This window comes from Leopardus geoffroyi, chromosome C2 (assembly GCF_018350155.1).
Source record: "Leopardus geoffroyi isolate Oge1 chromosome C2, O.geoffroyi_Oge1_pat1.0, whole genome shotgun sequence".
Taxonomy (NCBI): Eukaryota; Metazoa; Chordata; class Mammalia; order Carnivora; family Felidae; genus Leopardus; species Leopardus geoffroyi.
The window spans coordinates 146,880,562-146,904,382 of NC_059333.1; the positions used below are offsets into that span (position 1 = coordinate 146,880,562).

At 42.2% G+C, this 23,821-nt stretch overlaps 1 protein-coding gene across 1 annotated transcript in view; it reads right to left on the reverse strand.

The window, feature by feature from the left end:
- Positions 1–23,821, reverse strand: part of GADL1 (glutamate decarboxylase like 1) — a 167,470-nt gene that overhangs the window by 96,308 nt on the left and 47,341 nt on the right. Inside the window, exons 7-11 of the mRNA XM_045436416.1 lie at positions 20,457–20,536; positions 20,280–20,334; positions 15,387–15,503; positions 9,171–9,235; positions 8,820–8,901 (exon numbers count right to left, since the gene is read on the reverse strand). Of these exons, the coding sequence (XP_045292372.1) occupies positions 8,820–8,901; positions 9,171–9,235; positions 15,387–15,503; positions 20,280–20,334; positions 20,457–20,536 (399 nt within the window). The remainder of the gene's footprint in view (positions 1–8,819; positions 8,902–9,170; positions 9,236–15,386; positions 15,504–20,279; positions 20,335–20,456; positions 20,537–23,821) is intronic.

Genomic DNA, 23,821 nt, shown 5'->3' on the forward strand with positions numbered 1-23,821 from the left:
TTAAAACACATCACCATTTGACGGTATTGGAAAAAGACACAAAGTAAGTTCACTTCAGGAAACATTTCACTGAGCACTGAATGTCAAGCTTCTTACCAAGCAGTGGGACCATAGCAATGAATAAGATCCCTTCTGCCCTCCGGTGGTTCAGCCTGCTGTATACTGATTCCAAACACCACGAAAAGCGTTCTGCGTTGGGACTAGGGCCCATTTATGACAAGTTGGTAACTACTGACGGAAATCAGGTAGGATAACCACAATGATTCAATAACTTATCCCTTGGAGCCGCAGTTCACAAAGGCATTAATATATTAGGCTAAAAGGAGCACAGATCCAAAACAAAGTGCAAATCCTTTGTCAAAACTAATGACAAATGCAGTACCAACCATAAACCCTAAAACCCAATTACTGGTTTATTCAGTGGAAAAAGACATAATGGATTTTGAGTATGTGCAACTTGAACATTAATCACTATCTCCCTTTACCTCAGGGAAAAGGAAAGCAGACATGATACAGGGGCTTGTCACAACTGACTGAAAGCATGTGAGCCTTTTTTTTATTTTTGACGTGATGCACACATATATACGTGCACATGCACAAATTTCCAAAAGCCTCATGAAAAAAAATCAATTTTTGTTTATTACAATTAAAAAAAAAAAGCCAAGAACTTAAAAAGGAAAGGGCGATTTAGCAACCATGAATTTGATGAGTTCTGCCAGTTTTAGGCAATCTCAACCTTGCTAAAAACTCTAAAAATTTTCTCTGTTCGTGCAGGAACATCTAAGACATGGAGAGTAATTTTGGCAGCACGAAGCACAGGAGACTGATGTCTCTCCTACAAGCAAAATGCTTCTTTTTTCTCATCAGTTTGAAACACCTACCTTCCTCTTTTTCTGCCACATTACTCAGGAGGCTGTCATTCCAAGGAAACTTACAATGTGCCTGTGTAGGGGGAAGTGTGAGTGTTCCCTGGCGTGAAAATAAGAATTTCTTTGATCATCAGATTGTTTAGTATTTTCAAACCATCTAATGGCACTTCCATAGGAACTTCATGAAGAAAAACAAGGGCTAACAAAGAAATCCTCACAAATCTGACACCGTGTGTTCCAGTTTCTCTAATAAATCTACTTTCCCTTCCCTCTTTCTTTTCTTGCACAATTTTGTGTAAAAAATGGCATATAGTAATTGTCATTTGCAATATCAGTTACCACCCAGAATAAAAATCTAAATGGGGCTAAAAGGTAACACATTTCTGGGGCACCTCGGTGGCTCAGTCAGTTGAGCGTCCGACTTCAGCTCAGGTCATGATCTCACGGTTTGTGAGTTTGAGCCCCGCGTCGGGCTCTGTGCTGAACTCTCGGAGCCTGGAACCTGCTTTGGATTCTGTGTCTCCCTCTCTCTCTGCCCCTCCCTCACTCGTACTCTGTCTCTCTGTCTCTCAAAAATGAATAAACATTTTTAAAAACTGTAAAAAAAAGAAAAGAAAAGAAAAGAAAAGGTAACACATTTCTCAGGTATAGTATTCCAGTGAAAATCTCTGCCTTCTTCTGGGGGACCATATTGGGAGATGATATTGGGCTCCTTTTTCTTGTTTTCTCTTTGCATCGTAGGACTGGGCCCGTAATGGACCTTTGGTGAGTGTGTATTGAATGAATTTCCTATACTCTTCTTCTTGCTACTCCTTCTCCTAATGAATAACCAGGACTCCTAAAGACTGTAAAGAGAATAACTATTCTCCTAAAGAATAGAGGAGGATTCTGATCTTCCTCTAGAATGAAGAACTGCAACCTTATCGGCCTCACATTTGAAACCTAGGTATAGCCCACAGTTGCATGTCAATGCCTCTGTCTAAAAAAGATCCCTCAGAAAGAGCTATGTCAATAAATGACACTAGAAGGAAAACGTGTCTGTAAGTGTGGGTATACACATGGCTTACCTGCTAAATTGACAAAGCTAAAAACCCCTGTGATGTCAAAGGTTAACACATACACACACACACACACACACACACACTCATACTCCACTAGTGAGAAGGTAAGCAATATTTTAGAAGGAAAATTAGGACCTAAGTATAAAAAAACATCATGAAAGATCATCATGGCTCTTCTACTTCTAGGAATTTTTTATAAGGAAAGAATATAGGATTTACACAAAGATTTAGCCCTCAAAGATGGCAGCCAAATCTCTAACAGCCAAACATTAAAACAACCTAATTGAGTGCTTGCATCAGCAGCACGTATACGAAAACAACCTAACTCGTCAGCAATAACGAGATGGTCAAGTTAATTATAATATATCAAAATGATAGAATACTATGCAGCTGTTAAAAATGTATAGAATGAATATTGGTTAACTAAAAAGCAATTGGTTAAACGAAAATAGTATGCTAAAAGAAAAATATGTTATAATTTATTTATTTTGATTTATTTTTATTTTTTTGAGAGAGAGTGAGAGAATGTGTGCACATGAGCAGAGGAGGAGTAGAGGGAGAGGGAGAGAGAATCTTATGCAGCCTGATGCAGGTCTTTATCTCACAACCATGAGATCATGGAGATCATGACCTGAGCCAAAATCAAGAGTCAGATGCTTAACCAACTTAGGCCACCTAGGCATCCCTGTTATAATCTTTTTAGATTAGGTATGTGCACCTGTGTGTGTGTGTGTGTGTGTGTGTGTGTGTGTGTACACACACATTTACTTATTTAAATGCATATATGCAGAAGAAAATACATAAGTGGGCATGCAGCTATCTGAATTGTCTCTTTTTCTTCATTTTTCTCCATATATGAATTTTCTGATTTGTCTATGATGCATATTGTTTCTGAAATAAACATATAAAAACAGACATAATAAAAAAATCCACAAGACCAACATAGTCTTTCTAAAGACAATTAAATAAAAAAAAAGTGCCCCTTAAATTGTTTGATGAAACAGGAAATCCCTGTGAGTTAATATCGGTTGATAACGGTAGGTAGAAATGGAGAGAAAACATTCATACTCAAAAATTCATCTGATTGGTATTTTCTCATCTCATATATCTGTTAGGGTTCCCCCCCTCCTTTAAACTAAACAGTCCTTCTAATAAGCACTAAAAATTAAAAAGCCAATATTGAGATTTTTCTCCATCTATGCAACTGATTCTTAGAATATATCGCCTTTTCTTTTAGATCAAAGCATCAAAATTGCCTTTGATCCAAAGCAGCCATGTAGTGCCAGCATTTACATCTGAAGTCAACCTATTTATAATCACAGGGTTCTTTTTTTTTTTTTTTTAACATCTGATTTTCTTTTTATCCCTATGATGCAAAGGCGACTAGTGATAGTACAATTCAGAGAACAGCAGCTCTGCTTTGTTTTGGAAGCCATCTTCTCTACTAATACAGGACATTAAAAATGCAAACACCACAGCTAGTCAATCAGGAAAACAGCGTTGTGAATGTCAGGGCTCGGAGGGTACAAATTAGGGAATTCGTTTTTCCCTTAACAGAAGTATATTCACTAAGTAATTTGCTTTCTTTTAACTAGAGTTATCCCCTTCCATTAACTGGAGGAGTGAGTCCAAATTAAAATCGCTATTCATCAATTACTGCTGGAGGCACACTCCAGCCTCGTGTTAGGACCTAGGCAATAAAACTCATCAACTGCCATTTTCATCATTGTTATCTCAGAGCGTTCGAAAGGAACGATTTAGGGTAGGGGAGAAATTGGAAACTCCTCGTTATTGCTGACATGATAGCAAGTATTTTTGAGGATTTTTAATATATTTAAGCAGTCAATTTTTCAGTGAATTCTAATTTCATCCTTGTTTAGCGTATACTTGCTAGGCACTGGGAATACAGTGGCAAATACGATGACATAGTCTATATCCTCACACAGCTTATGTTCTAGAGGGAGGGAAAGTGAATACATGAGAAATCTTAATTACCCATCACGATGAGTACTTACGGGAAGGGGACGGGGTCTGAGAAATAATAGGAAGGTGCCGGTCCACCTGGTGAGTCTGGGATCTCTTCTTTAAGGAAGTTACATTTAAGCTTCAACACAAAGGATGGGAGGTCATGAACATTCCCCATAATACGCTTCTCTCAAAGAGTATTTTATTAGCATCCCGCTTTCCTGATGTTCCTCCTATCTCCCCAGCCATTCCAACTTCAGCTTTCACGGACTCTGAAGTTCCTCAGGGCTAAATTCTACATCTTCTTCTCTTCTCACTTCCAAGTTCCTCCCAAGACAATCCATTCCACTCCTGTGACCTTGGAGAACATCTACATAGCAGCAATCCAATATACTTTTCCAGCCCAGACCCCTCATCCTAGCTCTGCATCTACACGTCAACTGCCTACGTGACATCTTCACTCGAAAACTTCATAGGAATCCCAAATTTAATGTAGCCAATGCTAAAAATCAAGATACTTCACTCTCAAATCTTCTCATCCTCTAGCAATCTCCATCTGTGCCTACACATGAACCTTCACTCAGTTGCTGCATCACCAGTCAAGAGAGTCAACCATGACACCTGTTCTTCATCTCCCTCATATAACTGGTGATTCAACCCTATCTGGTTGGTGGACAGATAAAGTATATCTTAAATTTCATCACATTTTTCCATCTCCCCTGCCATCAACCCTTCCTTGGACACTGCAAGCTTCATATTCTTGCCTCCACTCTTGCCTACCTCCCATTCATGGTCTTAAATGAAAATTTATTCAGATTACTCTCTGGTTTTAAAATTCTATCTCTGTTTTGGGGACACCTGGGTGGCTCAGTCGGTTGAGCATATGACTCTTGATTTTGGCTCAGGTCATGATCTCACAGTTTGTGAAATCGATCCCTGTGTCGGGCTCTGTGCTGACAGCATGGAGCCTGCTTGGGTTCCTTTCTTACAATTCCTTCCTTTCTTAAAAAAAAAAAAAAAATGTGTATGTTCTGTTTCTTCCAGTCGAAACATCTCAGGTCTCCCTGCTACACATTCTCTGAGTGCCATACTCTTTTCTGTATCAGATAGGAGTGCATTTGGCTACAAGGGACAGATCACCTAGTGGAAGGGATTTCAGCAATAAGGACAATAAATGACCTCACATCACAAAACGGTTGCAAAGTAATCACTTCCAGCATCAGCACAACATTTCAAAATCATTATTCAAGATGGAGACTTTTCCCCTTTCTGCTCTGCCATTCTGTGCATGTCCACTTTTTGACTGAGGGTCATCGTCGTATGGCTGCAAGGCGGCTATCAGAACTCCACACATCATGCCTTGACCCAACTTCATTCAAGGTAGAAAAGGGGAAAGGATGCTTTCCTCTTGCGTGTATCACCCCCAGCTGCAGGTAAAACACTTCTCAACAGTCCTCACACTTCCTCTATCCTGTACCGACCACAGCTGTGTCATATTGTAGCTCTTACTGCAAGGGAGACTGCTTAGATAGTTCGGGAAGGAGAAAGGAAGGCGGTTGGAATGACTAGAGTATATATGATCAACAGTGTCTGACACATTCTTCGGAGCGCTTACTAAAATAATAATAAAAGAATTAAATATGAACATTTTGTTCATCGTCTCCTCGGTAAGATTATAAGCTCTTTGACTACAGGGAATGTGCCCGTTTTATAAGCCCCAAATTAGCACAGCACCTGGCCTACCCAGGAAGTCAGTTAGCATTGGCTGAATAATGAATGAATAAATACAAAAGAGAACAGAGGCAGAAAATAGGTGCAAAAGGGACAGAAAACTGCCAACGCAAAACTTGCTTACGCTGACTGTCCTCTCTCAGCTCTCATGGTTCCGCTCTCCATTTCAGTTAATTTAAAAACGATCCTTTATGTAAAGGGACGCCAGTGTGGCTCAGTCAGTTGAGTGTCTGACTCTTGATTTTGGCTCAGGTTGTGATCTCAGGGTTGTGGAATTGAGCCCTGTGTTGGGGTCTCCACTGAGCATGGACCCTGCTTAAAAGTCTCTCTCCCTCTCCCTTTGCCCCTCCCCAACTGGTGTTCTCTCTCTCTCTCTCTCAAAAACAAAAAGTAATAGTAATAATAATAATAAAATCATAAAAACAATCTTTTATTTTTAAGGGAAGCTTAAAACTTTTGGGGCACCTGGGTGGCTCAGTCGGTTGTGTCTGACTTTGGCCCAGGTCATGATCTTGAGGTTCTTGAGTTCAAGCCCTGCCATCAGGCTCTGTGCTGACAGCTCAGAACCTGGAGCCAACTTCAGATTCTGTGTCTTCCTCTCTCTCTCTTCCCCTCCCCTGCTTGTTCGTTCTCTCTCTTTCTCTCCCTCTCCCTCTCCCAAGTAAATAAATAAACTTTAAAAAATCAGTGAAAAAAGGCAACTTTTAATAACGTTCAATTCTTTGCACAACAAATACAATTTCCGCAACTTTTTAATTCCTGCCATGGAAGTCGACATGGGTATTGTTTTTTATTGAGATCCAGGAATGAATTCTTTACAAAAATAAAATAAAATTGTCACCCCTTTAATAGAGTTAGACGATGCAGAAAATTTTGAATTGCATCAAGTACATAAATGCAAATCAATTCTTGGCTAAAATATCATTTGACAAGAAAAATGTATAAAAGCCAGAAAGTTATTTAAAAGAGCAGTCATCAAATTTTTGGTCTAACTTTTCCACTCCTGAAAGTGTCACGCCAACAGATAAGGATGTCATTCAGATTGGCGGACTGGGGAGAAGGCAGATGTAGAATGCCAGGCACAGAAAGGATGCTTAATATGTTTTTGTTCTTATGTCTAGAGCAAAGGAAAACCTGGGCTTATTCCTAACTCTGTCATGTCCTAAATACGTACCACAGGCAAGCCAAGGATGTTCCTTAGTTCATGAATGATAATATTAAACTACCTTTCAGTTATAAAACGAAATAACAACTTGAGAAGTTACATGCAAAAAAAAAAATGGTGTGAAATACAACCGACAGTAGGCAACCTAATAAAATAGGCAATAAATTCATAGTTCTGAGAGTATCTCTATTTCCACATGCAGAATCGGTTTTTGTAGCTTCTGATGGATACTGAAAGGGAGGAAGAAATTGTACTTAGTCCTAGGTTCTTCTAACTGGACTCTAAATTAAATTTCCCATTTAGGGGCGCCTGAGTGGCTCAGTCGGTTAAGGGTCCGACTTTGGCTCAGGTCATATCATCACAGTTCGTGAGGTTAAGCCCCACGTCAGGCTCTGTGCCGACAGCTCAGAGCCTGGAGCCTGCTACAGATTCTGTCTCCTTGTCTCTCTGCCCCTCCCCTGCTGTGCACTGTTTCTCTCTCACACTCTCAAAAATAAATAAACGTTAAAATTTTTTTTTTAAAAAGAGTTAAATTTCCATGAAGACAGATTAACAAGAGAGAAAAACCAAAGTTTTATTATGGGCCCATGGAGGCCGAAGAATGAGATCGAGACCCAAACAAATGACGAAGGCGGTTTTTACACATTTTAGACAATGAGACAATACATTTGTGAAGCCTTGACACGATAAAGAGAACGTGTTTGGAAATTTTAACTGGTTAGGAATTCTAAGTGGAATTTGAGTTGGAGTAGTAGATTAGTAAAAAGAAAAGTAACAATTTGTTTGTACAGTGTTCTCAGCTTTACAATTCCTGTCTCTGGTGGTCAGGATGTCTTGTTACTTCTTTCTACAGGGAGGGCACCTTTCAGGTGGGAGATTTGTCTTCTGTTTTCAGGAGGCCAGAGGGGACCTGAGTGTCCTTGCCCTGACTGATTCCCAAGTGCCTTCAATTCAAAATAATCCATATGCCACTGGGGCACATTTTAGGTGGGCCTGCCCTTGGCCCCTACTACAGTATTCTGTTCGGTCATCTCCAAACACAAAGAGTGCGGACATACAAACGTCACAATTCATCTTGAAAGAGAGTTGTAGCTGTCTGCACAAGCAAGACTGGGTTTCAACTTTAAATATGGTTTTCCTTTGAAATAAAATTCCTTAAAAAGAGAAAATGACTTTAGCATTGGCAAAGGGAGTCCCCCTAAGGAAAAAAAAATGTAAACAGATGGCTGAGAAAGATCACCCACATGCTGCACACATATCTTGAGGAGGCATTTCTAAGAATGAAGCGGCATTTCCCAGCCTGGGCCACTTCCCACAAGAATCCTTATTTTACCCGCGGAAAAACACAGGGTTTATACGTGCGGCCAGGGGGGAACCTCCGCAGCGCCGTTGCGACCTGACCCGCTGAGATCCAGACTAGCGTCTAACTAACACGCCCCGCCCCCCACCACACACACACACACACACACACACACACACACACACACACACGCAAAATGTTCCGAAAGAACATAATAAATCAGTGTTCGGTGATCAGCCCGGAACTAACATCTTCCCGTATGCATGCGCTGTTAAACCCTAGCTAAGCATATTAAACATTCAATTTAATGTATGACACACATCTGTTCCGCTTTCTCAGCGAGCAGAAGTTTCAAGATCACTTCAATCCCAGGCTTAGTCAAGGAGAACAAAATCTTGGCCATGTTTAAAACTGAGGTTTAAAATATAATCCAAATGAGGGCAAGAGAGACCATTTTGCTGGGACTAATGAGATTATAGGACACCTAAAGCTAAGCCCCAAAATCACCTGAGCAGAAACACTCGATTTTTTTGTGTGTTTTTTTTTTTTTTTTTTTAAATCTGAGCCTCTGTAGTTTTCCTTTTACCACGCCGCCACCATTCACCAAAGACCATCCACTGTACCCGGTTCAAAGCACCGACACGTAAGCAAAAGCGAGGCCTCCGAAAACACGGCGGTTTCACCTTCCGTAATGCCCCAAGACCCTGAGAGGGAAAAGGAAAACTCACGGATTTGTCTTTTACGAGGAGAGCGCAGCACTGAATTCCAGCCATCAGCATCTTGTGGGGGTTCCAGGCCACAGAGTCGGCTCTGTTGCGGAAAACCAGACGGACGGGGAAGGAGGGAATAAGTAGCTTCTGGCGGCAATTACGATCATCAGTAGCAGGTGATACTCACACCCAGGTGTTCAACAGGCTGCCTTGTTGGAGCAGTTGGGGGAGTTTGGGGTTTGGGTCGGTTTCCTTTCCAGTAAAGCGGTGACTTTGTCTCTGTTTTCCTAGTCCCTTGAGTGTGCAAGATCCAGGCAGATGCCCTTGCCTGAACCCGAGGTGCCCCGGGCCTGGAAAAACCACACTTACCTGTGGATGCCTCTCAGGAGCTTGCGGTGCTTCCTTGACATCAAAGCTGAACCGCCCCAGGAAGCCTGTGGAGATATTTATAGAACCACAACAAAGTTATTTCAATGCCATTCGTCTGTCAGTCCGCTGTCACAGAAAACCCTGAGTGACAACCTGTATGGTTTCCATACAACATCCAGTGCTCATCCCAACAAGTGCCCTCCTCAACGCCCATCGCCCATTTTCCCCTCGCCCCCACCACACATCTCCAAAGGCAAGGGAATTAAAAGCAAAAAGCTCTCTCTCTCTCTCTCTCTCTCTCTCTCAATAATAAATAAACATTTAAAAATTAAAAAAAAGATAAAAAGCTTCTACACAGCAAAAGAAACAATCAACAAAACTGAAAGGCAATCAACGAAATGGGAAAATAATTGCAAATAACATACACTTGCAAATGACATATCAGATAAAGGGTTAGTATCCAAAATCTTTGAAGAACTTACCAAACTCAACACCCAAAAAACAAATAATCCAGTGAAGAAATGTTTTTATTCTTTAGTGTCATTATTGAAGCATAGTTGCCACGCGATGTTACATTCGTTTCAGGGGTACAACACAGTGATTCGACAATTCTATGTATTTCTCAGTGATCACCACGACAACTATAGTTACCATCTGTCACCATACATCGTTATTACAGTATTATTGACTATATTCCTGATGCTGTACTTTTCATCTCTGTGATTTATTTATTTTATAACTGGAATTTTGTGCCTCTTAATTCCCTTCACCCATTTCACCCCCACCCACCCCTCCCCACCTCCCGTCTGGCAACCACAGGTTTGTCCTCTGTATTTAAGAGGAAAAGAGACAATATCCTTTGCAATGCTGGCATTCTCCCACACACAACATGCCAGGGTTGATAATGAGGTACGGGCTGAGGGCTGGCATTCTGAATAATAAAGAGCACAGTTGACAGGGTGGGTAGAGGGGTACACAGGAACTCAAAGCCAACTAGGAAGGGCTAGGTGGATCCCATTCATTAGATCTTTTCAGCCAAACAGTTTTCAGAAGTATTTGCAAATCAAAAATGTTTGAAGAGTGGGAGAAAGGAAGCCTGGGACTTAGGGAAGATGTCCACAGGAGACGTAAACATGATGAGCAAAGGAGAAGACAGCTGAGACTAGGAAATGGAAGGAAACCCCACAGACAGGAAGTCTGGAGCCAGGAGTAAGGGGGTTGCTGAGGGGCGGTGGGGGTGGGGAGAGGAAGAATCCACATGAGAAATAAGGAAGTCAGTCTGGTCCTTGAAATTGAGCAGACTTCTAAGTTTTAATTTGCAGAGTATGGAAGGGTAATGGTTGTGAGGGAGTATGAGGGCACCAACTTGGGCCATGTTGAATGCCCTCCATGGTTATCTAGACCACACAACACTGCATTGAGAATGGAGCCATTATTACCTCAAAATTTTTAATGGAAAAACTAAGGTTCAGAGGTGGTAGGTGAGATCTGGGAGCCAAAGCCCATTCCTGCTTCAGGATAACATCCTAGCTTAGGGCCAAATGGTAGAAGACAGTGTGCAGAGCTGAGAGTGATGGAAGGAGGTGAGTTCAGGAGCCTCACACACCACATTCGAACACCTTCCCGTCTCCTGCACCACCCTCTGCCTCCTTTCCCTCCCCCAAAATTAAACAAATTCTCACAATCCTAGTGAGGGGCGAGGCAGTTTTAAAATCACGTGAACTTCAAGCACCTGAGTGGCTCAGTCAGCTAAGCATCGGACTTCAGCTCAGGTCATGATCTCACAGTTGGTGAGTTTGAGCCCCATGATGGGCTCTGTGCTGACGGTGTGGAGACTGCTCTCTCTCTCTCCCTCCCTCCCTCTCTGTCCCTCCCCCACTTGTGCTCTCTCTCTCTGCTTTCCTCAAAATAAATAAAAATAAAATCACATGAACTCTTTCAAGGCGTTAGCTCCATGGTTCAGAGTGGCTTGGCAGGGCCGGGAACAGCTCCTCCTCAGGCTTAGTCCTCAAAAGAGCTGACGGGAGAAGAAAAACACCCCTCCGGGCACTGTCCTGCTTCTATTTGCTTCACTTTCTGAACTCCCAACCCCAAACTTGCAAAAACATCAAACCAACTGCCTAAATGATGACGGTTTTGCATCTAAGTGAGGACCGTCATTTACTGAGCTATTACTACACGTTAGGCTCCACAGTTACCATCTTACTTAATATTTTTCTCTTTTTTATACACAATTTATTGTCAAATTAGCTAACATACAGTGAACATACAGTGTGCTCTCGGTTTCGCGGGTAGATTCCTGGGGTCCATCACTTACATAAAACACCCAGTGCTCATCCCAGCAAGTGCCCTCCTCAATGCCCATCACCCAGTTTCCCCTCTCCCCTCCCCCCCTCCCCCCAGTCTGTCCTCTGTATTTAAGAGTCTCTTATGGCTGGCCTCCCTGTCTCTTTGAAACTATTTTTACCCCTTCCTTTCCCCCATGGTCTTCTGTTAAGTTTCTCAAGTTCCACATATGAGTGAAAACATATGATATCTGTCTTTCTCTGACTTATTTCACTTAGCATAATACCCTCCAGTTCCATCCACGTGGCTGCAAATGGCAGGATTTTACCCTTTCTCATCGCCAAGTAGTATCCCATTGTATATATAAACCCCATCTTCTTTATCCATTTATCAGTGGATGGACATTCAGGCTCTTTCCATAGTTTGGCTATTGTTGAAAGCACTGCTATAAACATTGTGGTATATGTGCCCCTAGGCATCAGCATTCGTGTATGTTATTCTCTTTGATTAATTAGTTAAGAAATTAATAGCAAGACCAATCTGGACAGGGAGGTGGAGGCCAGGGCAGAATTGAGATCCGGCAGCTTCTAAAGCCCCTGATGTTAAATATGTGCGGTGTTTACTACCTCCCCTGGGATTGAGAATGAAGAGTGGGTAAGACACCCCAGCACGCTTGGCTGGGATGGGAAATCATGCAGTATCCAGGGCCTCTGCTTCAGAGAAGGGCCAGACCAGACGGTTCTTCTAGTCTGAGGCAGAGGGTACAGCAGCATTTGCCGTCCTGGAGGAAGGATATAGTGCCAGAGATACAAACTGCCAAAACACGGAAGTTTTCCTTAAGCAGGTGTGTAAAAATACACTATAATTAACCAAATGTAAGGCACTCCCAAAGGTAAGAGTCACCATCTTTTGTGTGCCACCAGGAAAGAAAAAGAAAATGACATCAACATACCAACTTGCGACGCATTAAAACGGAAACAAAGTAAGTGGATCTTGGAATTAACAACATATGTCATCTATGCAGGGCAAGGAGGTTGTATAGAACACCCTGAAGGGCAATAATTACATTTGTAAAAAAGAAAGAGAGTGGATGACTGTTTTTAGTATTTTCTACGGTTTACAAAAATATTTTACAGAAAATTTCAGACAGGCCAAAGTAATTACTGCAATTTTTATCTAAAAAATTACTGCTAATTTTTATCTTTAAAGTTAATAAACTATCCATGGTATATGAAGTTTCTTCGAGATCAGCTACATGCTCCTTTATTTTAAAAAAAAAACTGTTTTAGGGGCACCTGGGTGGCTCAGTCGGTTGGGCATCTGACCTCCGCTCAGGTCACGATCTCACCATTTGTGAGTTCAAGCCCCGTGTCAGGCTCTGGGCTGACAGCTCGGAACCTGGAGCCTGCTTCGGATTCTGTCCCCCTCTCTCTCTCTGCCCCTCCCCCCACTCTCAAAAATAAACAAACATTTAAAAAATGCAAAAATTCTTTACAGTTCTTTTTAAGTTTTTTTAAAACCTTATTTATTTTGAAAGAGAGAGAGAGAGAGAGGGAGAGGGGCAGAAAGAGAGAGAATCCCAAGCAGGCACCGTGCTGTCACTACAGAGCTCGATGCGGGGCTCAATCCTACAAACCATGAGATCACGACCTTAGTTGAAATCAAGAGTCAGATGCTTAACAGACTGAGCTAACCAGGCACCCCCCCCCTTGATAAAATTTTATCAACAGATTCAATATGATTATTATAATGATATAATGTAGTATTCCATTACATCCAGCCTGCGATATTTTTAAAGTTTATTTATTTATTTTGAGAGAGAGAGAGAAAAACAGTGATAGTGGGGAAAGGGCAGAGAGAGAGGGAAAGAGAGAATCCCAAGCAGGCTCTGCACTGTCAGCACAGAGCCCGATGCAGGACTCAAACTCATGACCCGCAAGATCCCAGCCTGAGCTGAAACCAAGGGTGGGACGCTTAACCCACTGACCACCCGGGGTACTCCCAGCCTGGGATATCAAAGCATGAGTGAACACTGGGTCAGTGTGGGAGCTAATCTCGTTAACAGGTCAGATAAACCACAGTCCAACTTGTCTAATACTACTAGATGTCTACTGGGTGCAAATCAAATAATTTGTGTGGCTTAAAGACTCTTATAAGAGTGTTTCCTTAAAAAATGTCAACCTTCTTTTTTTTCTTTTTTTTTTTTTTGAAAATCTAGGGAGGTTTTCATTCATACTTACAAATCACAATTCTCTCTGAGCCTCTCTTAAGTCTTTAATCTCACTCCCAATTTAGAAACTGCTGTACTTTGCTTTCCCTAAACTACATAATCCGTATTTGATGTTTCTTTTATGAGAACGGAATTTTTAAGCACAACTGCTGATATACTTGATTTTTTCCCCGTATTTCCACAGTCACAAAGTACTCACTTCATATTATCTTCTAGGACGGAATGTATTATTATGCTCCTAAGTCTATAAAAATCAATAAGATAAAAGCTGAAATGTGAACAAGGACAAATGCGACAATCCCATTTAAAGTCACAAATAATCTACCTGAAGCGTTGCCATCGGCATACGAATAGAGCCGGTGACTCTAGCGAGATTTACATTACTGCTGCTTTTACCAAATATTAGCGTATGCTTAATGAAAGCCTTGAGCTGCTGAAAAATTCTCTCTGTAACATAGGTACTGTACTTTGAAAGCATCAAATCATACAAACTATAAAACTGTGTGTAGGTATATCCCCCAAATGCTTAGTTACCTTCCGTTCAGAAAGTCAAAAATAGCGTTCTTTATTTTTCTGCTAAGGAGGGTATGAATCACTCACTTGCCAGAAGAAAGTTCCCTATGGTGTCATCGGTATGTTCAACCATCACTTCTATTAGGTTGAATCAAACTAATTAACTCCTCGTTTTATAAAAAGAAAAGGAAAACCAAAAGCTCGACAAGCATTCAGAACCGGCTGAATTCAAATGATTAACCCTGGATTAGTAGAATTTGAAGAGTTACCTTTAATTAAGGGAAAATGTATTATGAAGAGCCCCAGGACTTACAAAATTAATTAGGGAAAAAAAAGTCCATTCTTTAAGTTAGAAAATTACGAAGAATGCAAGTTATCTCAGTCCCTCTCAAATAATTATCTACGAGGGATCCAGACAAAACCCGCTGTAATTATAGCAGGCAATTATGTAATGCAGCTTTTTGCATTTTCCGGCTGATCGGAATCATGTCATTTTAGAGCTAGAAGATACCTCACAGACCACATCAGCTATCTCCCTCTTTATAAATGAAACCAAAGCCCAAACGGGTGAGGTCACAATGAAGAAGCGACCAGTTAGAACCCAAAGTCAAAGTCTCTTGATTCTGTAGTTCAATGTGCCCCTCATACCACACCTGCATCATGACAGTACTAGATTGAAGGGACCAGAGGAAGTGGTTCATGGGAGAAGAGGAAATAAAATAGAATCTGGAAAGCAAAACCAAAATTTACACCGAGTCTTGGCATCTTCTCCTTTATTGCCTTATGGAAAATGACATATATATTTCTCCTACTTAGAAATATACACTTGGGGCGCCTGGGGGGCACAGTCGGTTAAGCGTCCGACTTCGGCTCAGGTCAGGATTTCGCGGTTCATGCGTTCGAGCCCCGCGTCGGGCTCTGGGCTGACAGCTCAGAGCCTGGAGCCTGCTTCGGATTCTGTGTCTCCCTCTCTCTCTCTCTGCTCCCCCCGCTCCCCCGCTCACACTCTGTCTCTCTCTCTCTCTCAAAAATAAATAAACATTAAAAAAAACTTTTTTAAAGAAAGAAATGCACAAATGAAAGTAGCTGGGACCTCACGTCTAGTTTCTGAAAACATGAAAGACATCCCACCGCAGCAGTAAAAAGATGAGGAAGTTGAACCAATGGGTACAGACAAATGCACTTACATCCACGTGAAGCCAGAGGCCGTGCCTCTCACAGATGTCCGCTATTTCATCCAGAGGATCAAAGGCTCCCAGCACGGTGGTCCCAGAGGTGGCACAGACGAGAAACGGAGCTGCTCCCTGTGAGGAGGACCCACAGACAAGAGCTGTCACCATCACCACTACGTTTGTCCTGTAGCAGGTTGGTAAACAGAATGGTTATACATCCAGAGATCTACGGGGTTCCGTCCCGTCGGAGGTGACCACTCCTGCAGAGTGCTTTTCAACTTCTCCGCAACCTCATCTCAGAGAGGTCAGGGAAACTGGGACAATGCTGTGACAGCAAGAGTCCTTGGTCCCAACTTGATACTCATCGTAACCCTTTTTATTCTCATTTTCTTTCCGTAGTATTTTACGCTCTCAGATTTCCCACATGGAAAGTGAGGATGCTCTGCCCAGTGGCAGGCTGGCGTTCTGTGCGATCGCTAACTCCTTTTGGGGGCATGTCACTGGGGCCTGGGTGCCCGCGTTGTTGCGCCTCCACAAAATAACCAGGAGGACGACTGGAAAACTAGCAGCTCCAGGGGCTCACCGTGGAGGCCTGTCTGCCTGTCACTTTGTAAAGTAAGCAGAGCTACAAAACAAAGAGTGTGTGCTCAGGTACAAAGTGGTATCCGAGGGGATAAAGCAACCTCACTGGGCGACACTTGCCAAGATGGGTGCCCCACAGAGAAATCCATTAGAAAGTGCTAGAAAAGAGAACCTGCATCACTCCTACCGTGATTATGCCTCTTCATACAGCCCGTGGCTACATCTTGTAGAGCGAACAGGTGCCCGAGGGAAATGGGGTGGGGGAGGGAGACTGTGGGAACACACGCAGAGATGAATGGCGATTGTAGCCAAGCAAGCCAGATGCCCTGGCCCCATAAGGAACTTCAGAGCAGCCAGACAGAGGGAAGCACATGAGGTTGTTTACCTCATAGATTCATCCCCGTATGTCAGCCAAGAGGCTCTGCTCACTGTGGAGGTGACTTGGGGGGGAAAATTTGCAGACAGAGGTAGGGGCGGAGGAAGCAGGGAGAATCCGAAGATTCTAGAGCTCCTGAGGAACAAGTGACAAGAACGTTTCCTGCCTATAAAAGTAATTTTACCTCCATTTAGGATGGAGTCATAGTTTTCTCTGTTTTATCTTGAAGTTCAGTTGTTCTTACGTCCCGTTTAATGTCAGGTGGTGTTCCAGCTGAACCTGACTCATTCCCATTTAGCTGACCTTCGACAGAAGGACGTTACTTCTCAGTGGAAAGAGAAGCCGAGCAAAGACACTTGGTCCACCTCTTTAAATTGAGATGCAGGGGAAACAAAGTGATGGTACACAATGACTCCATTTGCCATCTGGGGAGACACCGGTGACACACGGAATCCAGTCCATCCAAACCTGTTAGAGCAGGGCCAGTAGGGGATAGAGACCCTGGGGAACCATAGGCTTTAGGAATTCTTCCCTGTGATCAACTACCAACAGATTACGTCTTTATCATGTCGGTGACCTAAATAAAATGAGACCAGATTTACATCAATCATTAAGAGAAAAAGTAATTTCCTAAAAGCACTTAAGGTGCCTTTCATGTTTGGACTGTTCCTTATAAACCCTATGACACCCTGAACAGTTGTGAAAAAATACCTTTGCAGGCTATTATAGCCTATTAATGAGTTTTCCTCACCTTTTTAACAATCTAGCTATAAATATCAGGCCCAGAAATTAAACTTTTGCAATCTGGATTTAACCTTCCATTTTTTTCCCCCTCTCTCCTATCTCAAGCTATCAGTGAGAAAATTCAGTGGGAACAGGGTTGATTGCGTGCTGCTGATGAGGTGTATTCCCTACGAAAGTTTGTCACTGAAAACACTCGTACACAAAAGCACTTTCGAATATCCAGTGGTTATACGAGTTTGATCTTTTCATAAGAACTTCTGACGCTCCTGTGGTTTTCAGCATCTTTGTAATGGCGTCAAATAAAGGTCACTGCTCAACAGATTTTTAATGGATTGTGGTGGGCCGGGGAACTGAATCCCAGCAGAAAGAAAACTGACGCGCTGGCCCCACATCTGTAGCAACACGACTTAAAAGCTTGAAACAGAAGAGCAACGTCTGAAGCTACTGGAAAACGAAGCCAATCGCCAGGTATTGTCTCACAACAGACACAAGGTTTGTCCTCAGTGAATCCAGACTCAAGTTTTAACTAACTTGAAAGAAAACTGAGGAAACATACCCACTCTCACCCCATCGCCCTACTTTTAAATGTCCCTAAAGCGATTTTCACTTTTTCAAAACTCGTCTTCTCAAGTTCTCAACTTCAGGATATGTCAATTTTCATGTACTTTCATTGTCAAAACAAACAAAAATTTGAACAATGAAAGTACTAATGACTGAAGCAGAATAAAACCCATCAAATATGCTAGAGCATGCATCCTTCATGATATTAAAGAAGAAAAGTCGCTTCGGCTATCTTTGGGGGATGCTAGGCAACTAACTCATTAATATGAAAACCGGTAAATAAGGAGAAAGAATAAAACATTTATCCTGCCCTCACTGTGCCAACGGTTCCTCTTGGGAAACCAAACAGGAGTGAGGGAAGGTTTTCTTTATGGTAGTAAGCCTGCCATTAAATGAAGGAGGAACAAGGGAATGAATTAGAACATCACCTAAGGAAATAATGGGTGTGGACAGAGATCATCCATGGCAGCAAAATTCATGGGGTGAGAAGCCGAAGCAGACGTCTGTAACTGATGGACCAATAATACCAGAACCCACGGATCAATGGCAGCACAAAAAGAGACAGGAGATGGGTCCCGACTGAAGGACAAAACGCCACCTGTGAAGAAGCCTTCCTGGTAAAAATTCCAACCTAAGTCTCACTGACTCTCAAAATCTCACTGTCAAGTTACAGGGAATATAGGGAACAGATGGATCGTATAGGGAAGGGAACACTTAGATTCTCAAATTCTTGATGTGATCGACAAAAACCACAATGTGGAAAACTCTACAGGATAAAAAACTTGGTTTCTTCAACAGATCAATTGCAGGGAGAGAAAAAAGGAGGAGGGGTAAGCTACAGATTAGAAAAGATTTGTGTGATGAATCAACCAAATGCAACATATGGACTTTGAATCCTTATTCAAACATGCCAACTATTTAAAAAATGCAATAGGAGAAATTTTAATATAGAGTGAAAATTTGATAATATTAAGAAATTATTTCTTGTAATGGCGTGTGTGTTCTTTTTTAATAAAGAGAGAATATATACCTTTTACAGATATACTGAACTATTTATAGATCAAATGATACGATGTGTGAGACTGGCTTCAAACTAATCTAGTGGTAGTGGAAGGGGGTGGGGTGTAGACAGAACAGAGCAGAAGCTAACAATTTCAAAGTTGCATGATGGGTACAAAGAGGCTCATTATATTAGGTTTTATATATTTGAAATTTTCCATAATAAAAAGTTTAAAATTCAAGAAAGAAAGAAAGAGTGAAAAGAGAGTGGGGAAGGAGGAAGGAAAGAATTCTATGAACCATACGGAAAGCACAATCGATTTTCCGCGCCCCTCCCCCTGCCCCCAGACAAGCATTAACGACATAAACAAAGTTCTCTTTGATAGGAACGTATGTAGAAAAAGATAAAACTAGGGGGAAAAGGATAAAATTAGAACACAGTATCTGTGGCTCACAGCAGAACAAGCAGGTTGTCATATAGAATTTTACCTGAGAGTGAATGAAATCTGATAATCTGTCTCACCAGACAGCTATCAAGCCCACTTGTCATCAAAATGTTAAAAAAAAAAAAAGATAAATATAGATCTAAGGACACACAACTAAAGCCAGTACACCTGTAGTAAAGACAGGATTTTTAAGTACAGAATTTCAACCCAAATGCAATGAGCAAGCATGCTCTGGTGATAAGGTGGTTTTTAGGAAAAATTAAAAATGTGAAGAGTAAAATAACAGAAAAGGATTAAAAGAAAAAATACAAATAAAGAGCCTATCCTTCTTAGAGTGTGAACTCGTATGAGGAGATCCTTCTATCCCAGCTCAAGGCTGGGCTTTCTGGTTTTCAGCAGCTACAGCAGTTGCAAACCTGATGCCGTCGCTACATTCTGGAAACACAGGGGAATAGTCTGAAGCTCCAAGAGCAGCGAGAGCTGTGGTGGGATGGGAGGGAAGCAATGAAGCAGATGCACCTAACCCAGCAGGCTTTGGGTCCAAGAAGCAAGATGGCGGCCACCAAGACAACCACGCCCCCAAAAAGCAGGTGTCAGGGCCAGCCTTGGCTGGAATATGGCAGGTGAGGGGGCCAGGCCTTGCCTTCCCAGCAATGGGTATATCAGCTTTAATATATTCTGGCAGCTAAGGAAGGGAGGGCATTCTGCCAGAGCTGTAATACTAGGCCCATACCCCAAATAAGGTGATGGGTATGCCATGGGCTTTGCGTGGAAGCCACCTGGGAGGGCAGATTGCTCAAGAAATCAAAATCATTGACTGCAACCCAGAGACAACTGGTCTGGCCTATAGAATTCTCAGGCAGTAGTTAGGTAGGAGAGTGGCTACAGGGGTCCTGCTGGAGAGGCTGGGCTCTTCTTTGAAGGCTAATTCGAGGCAAGAATCCAGAATATGGTGATGTCAGTGTTTTAATAGGCTCCAGCCACCTGGGAATGAGAACATCTGAGAAAGTGCACACAGAACATGGACAGCCAAGCACCTGGAAATAGAACATCTGTAAATGAGTTTCCCTATTTTAGTGCTATCCAGAACCAGCTCTCTTCTCTCTCCCACACACAGAAACGGGTCCGGCTGCTGCAATTCTCTCCTTTGTATCCAGACACATGCCTGCGTTCTCCTTCCCTCTTTTTCTCCCCTCTCACCTCTTTTCTGGCTTGCCAGATTTGCTTCTCCAGTTCCTCAGGTATCATTTTACCTCTAAGAGACACAGATTTGAGATGTTCAGTTATGTTTAGTAGTGAACAGACATTGGTACTGCTTTTTTAAAAAGTATGAATTCCCCCTCCGCCCACCAGGCTTCCGGATCCTGTCCCCATTACCTTCCATCTGTTTCCACAAAGCAAACATTCTCTGTACCAATCCCAAGAAAGGAGGCTGCTTTCTTCATAGAGTAATGACACTAAATTAAAAGGGACAAGGGAGAAAAAGGAAAACATGAATACACAGCATGAAAAAACTATTGCCTATTATCTCAAGTCATATGGCTGAGCCCAATCCTTGGAACATGATTCCATAAAAGAAAAAAGAAAGTAGTCACTTAATATAGTGGTTGAAAACATCGACTTTGGTTGGGATCAGAGAAACTAGGATTTAATTCCAATTACAGCTATGGAATCTTGAGAAAATAACGTACACTCTCCAAGCCTCAGTTTGCTAATTTAAAGTGGGTGTGTCAATGCGAATTCGTTTGTTTTTCATAGAAATAAATTCATGTAAAGGGCTTAACACAGAACCTGACATATGGCACAGACTTGGTCACTGGAGGCTGTTGTTTTTCCGTAACATCGAGAGAAGTTTCTCTTGACGCTATAATAAGACTCAACATTAATGGAAACAGAATCTAGTCCACTGCTGACTCAAAACCCTCCAAGGAGGGAGCAAGACTCTGCTTCAATAACGACAATCACAAACCACAGCAGAATTTAATTGTTCTCAAAAGCAAACAATGGCTTACAAACTGCAGATCAGACACTTGACGAATCTGGCTCAGTATCAAACGTAAGATCAAAATTAGGCATTCAGGAATGCGGCTAAAACCACAATAACAAAAGAAATAGTAATTTATGGACACACTACTTTCTGCAGCTCTGGTGTGAATGAGGCTCAAATGTGGCTCTAAAATCAGGTCTGACCTATTTCCTACTGGAAATGGTAGTATTTGCTTTAGATTGTTGGGACTTTTTTTCCTACTACGTAAAGCCTATAAAATAATTAGCATTCAAACATTGGAGATGTCACTCTTTATACATTAGTGTGGACAGGTGGTCAATTAATTCTGTCTCATGCCAGAAAAAATGAAGGCGCGAAAGGACATTATTGTACCAAAAACCCTTAGTCATTTAATTTGTAGGTATGACTACATTAAAAGAGTAGTCATGCCTTCACACTTAACTTGATATATTCCCTCAAATGTGGTAATTTTTTTCTTCCTTTGTCAAGAGAGTTTTATTGGAAGCTCTTTTTTTTTTAACTCTGTAAAAATAAATGCAGAAGTAACACCACCAGGAAAAATGAAACCAGCCTAAATAATTAATTTCCAAGTATCAAATAGGACACGGCCAAGTGCCTGTAGGATGCATTCATTTCAAATTGTTACAAGAACATATGCATATTGAGGAGTAATAATGTATATGAAAATGTAATTAATTCTCTACTTGCTACATCAGCCCACCACAGCTAAGGTGACACAGCCAAGGTGAATTATTTCTCACCAGAGACTTGGGCTCCGGCAACCAAACAATTATTGATCTTGTAATAATAAAGTGTAGCCTATCCCACGGACATCTGCCAATAAGGAAAATCCCATTGCTTTGGCCTAAGAAATAGCAAAATGTCCCAAAGTATTGGATCTGCTGAGTAAAAAACGGTAATCAAAGCAAGAATAGCTTCAGTGGAGCTGTCTTTAGGTACTTCGGGGCAAAGTATAGTCCAATGTCAATCTCAGGTGGATAGGGACAGATTGAAAAAAAAATGTCTGCGAAACTGAAGTCTAAACATCTAAAAGCATCAGAGGAAGCAAAGAGCCCTGGGAGGGGGGTAAAAAAAGGAAGGCAATGCTTTAGACGTGCTTAGTAGTTTCAAGGAAAGGAAAAACCTAGAAGGTTGGAGTTCAGAAGTAAGGGCTGCATTTAGAAACAAATGGCGGCTGCTCCTATCTCCGGCAAAAGAAGGCAGTCAGCCATTCTAAGACCCAATCTGCCCTCAGGTTTCATTCGTCCTACAGAAGACACAGAAATCTCAGTGGGCTTTTATTTCTATCAAGATAAAACAGCAAGTGTCTACATGAAAGACAGGATTGCACTGACGTTTTCCTTTCTGATTCCAGAAAGGATTTTTTCTGTGACCTTGGGCTTCTCGGTGAAGCACCGCTTTCCCCTCCCATAGATGGTGTTCCAGACAATTGGACTCCCTCCTGGTGCTGACTAATCCGATGCTCAAATGAGCTCCAGGCGGTGGGGTCTGTGCAGGTCATGTGTTGGGGAATGAGGGAGAGGGATGTCGTACAAGGACTTCTCCAAGAGCACACAGCTGGCTCAATTCCTAAAGCAGAGTCGGAACCCAGCCTGACATCGTAGGAAGCACCTGCTCGCCTGTGGAGAACACCTGAAATAATATTCAAACTCAGGTCACACTTGCCTAGAGAGAAGGACCACGGAGAGGGCAGTGAATGAGGTGGTGAGGAGGCACGACCCTGAGAAGCGCACCTGGCCTCTCTCACCCCATCCCAGTCTCCATCCTGCCAGAGAGGAGCTAGGCCAATGGCTGGCTGGGCTGGGAGGGGAGAGTTTCTTTCCTCCCCTCACTTTTTAGTAGCAGACAATGATCGCTGCTTTATGCTGATTCCCACGATGACTTGAATTCCGAACCTATGATTTCTATAACTTCAGGGGAATTCATATCTAACTGCTAATCAAGCCATAGCTTTATGACCTTTGTTACTTTTCTCCAAATGTCCCCTCTCTTTGGTTCCTGTTCAGCCTGCAGAGGCTGCTGTGGATACACCGACAGTGCAGGTGGCTCTGTTATGATGTTCCAGGTCCGCACCAACAATTGGATTGCAGTCAAAACCTCCGGTATGCAAAAGCACCTTCAGTGGAGTGTGCCTATAATCTACATCCGATGGTGCAAGAGAGAGATGGCGTGGTTACCCTGAAGGCCTCGTAAAAACTGGAAAAAGAAGACCACCTCATATTGTTTATACTCACAAATAATCAAATAATCAAAATAATCACAGGGCCAAGGGCCAACACCTAAAAGGAAGCAAGAGAGGTATAGCAAAAAGACTAACACAGGGTTTAAGACCATTGAGGAAACAGCCTTCTTTAATTCTTGTGTTTTTTTTTTTTTTTTTAACTAATGGATTGCTTTGAAGGTGATCACCAAAACATGAATTAAAATAATGCAATACTATGACTTCAGGCTCTCCGGCAGAAACAGGGAAAGGAATGAGCAACAAGGTAGGGTCTGGATGGATGGAATGAAAATACACATTTGGAGCTACGGTGTGTTCAAAGCTACGGAGTTTTCCTGTAGAATTCACGTGGCTGTGAGCTGAGTGTTTGCGTCCCCTCAAAATTCATGTGTTTAATCCCTAACCCCCGCTGCGATGGGATTAGGTTTGGATGACATCACAAGCGTGAGACTCTCATAGGAAGAGAAGACAGAGACATCTCCCTCTGTCCAC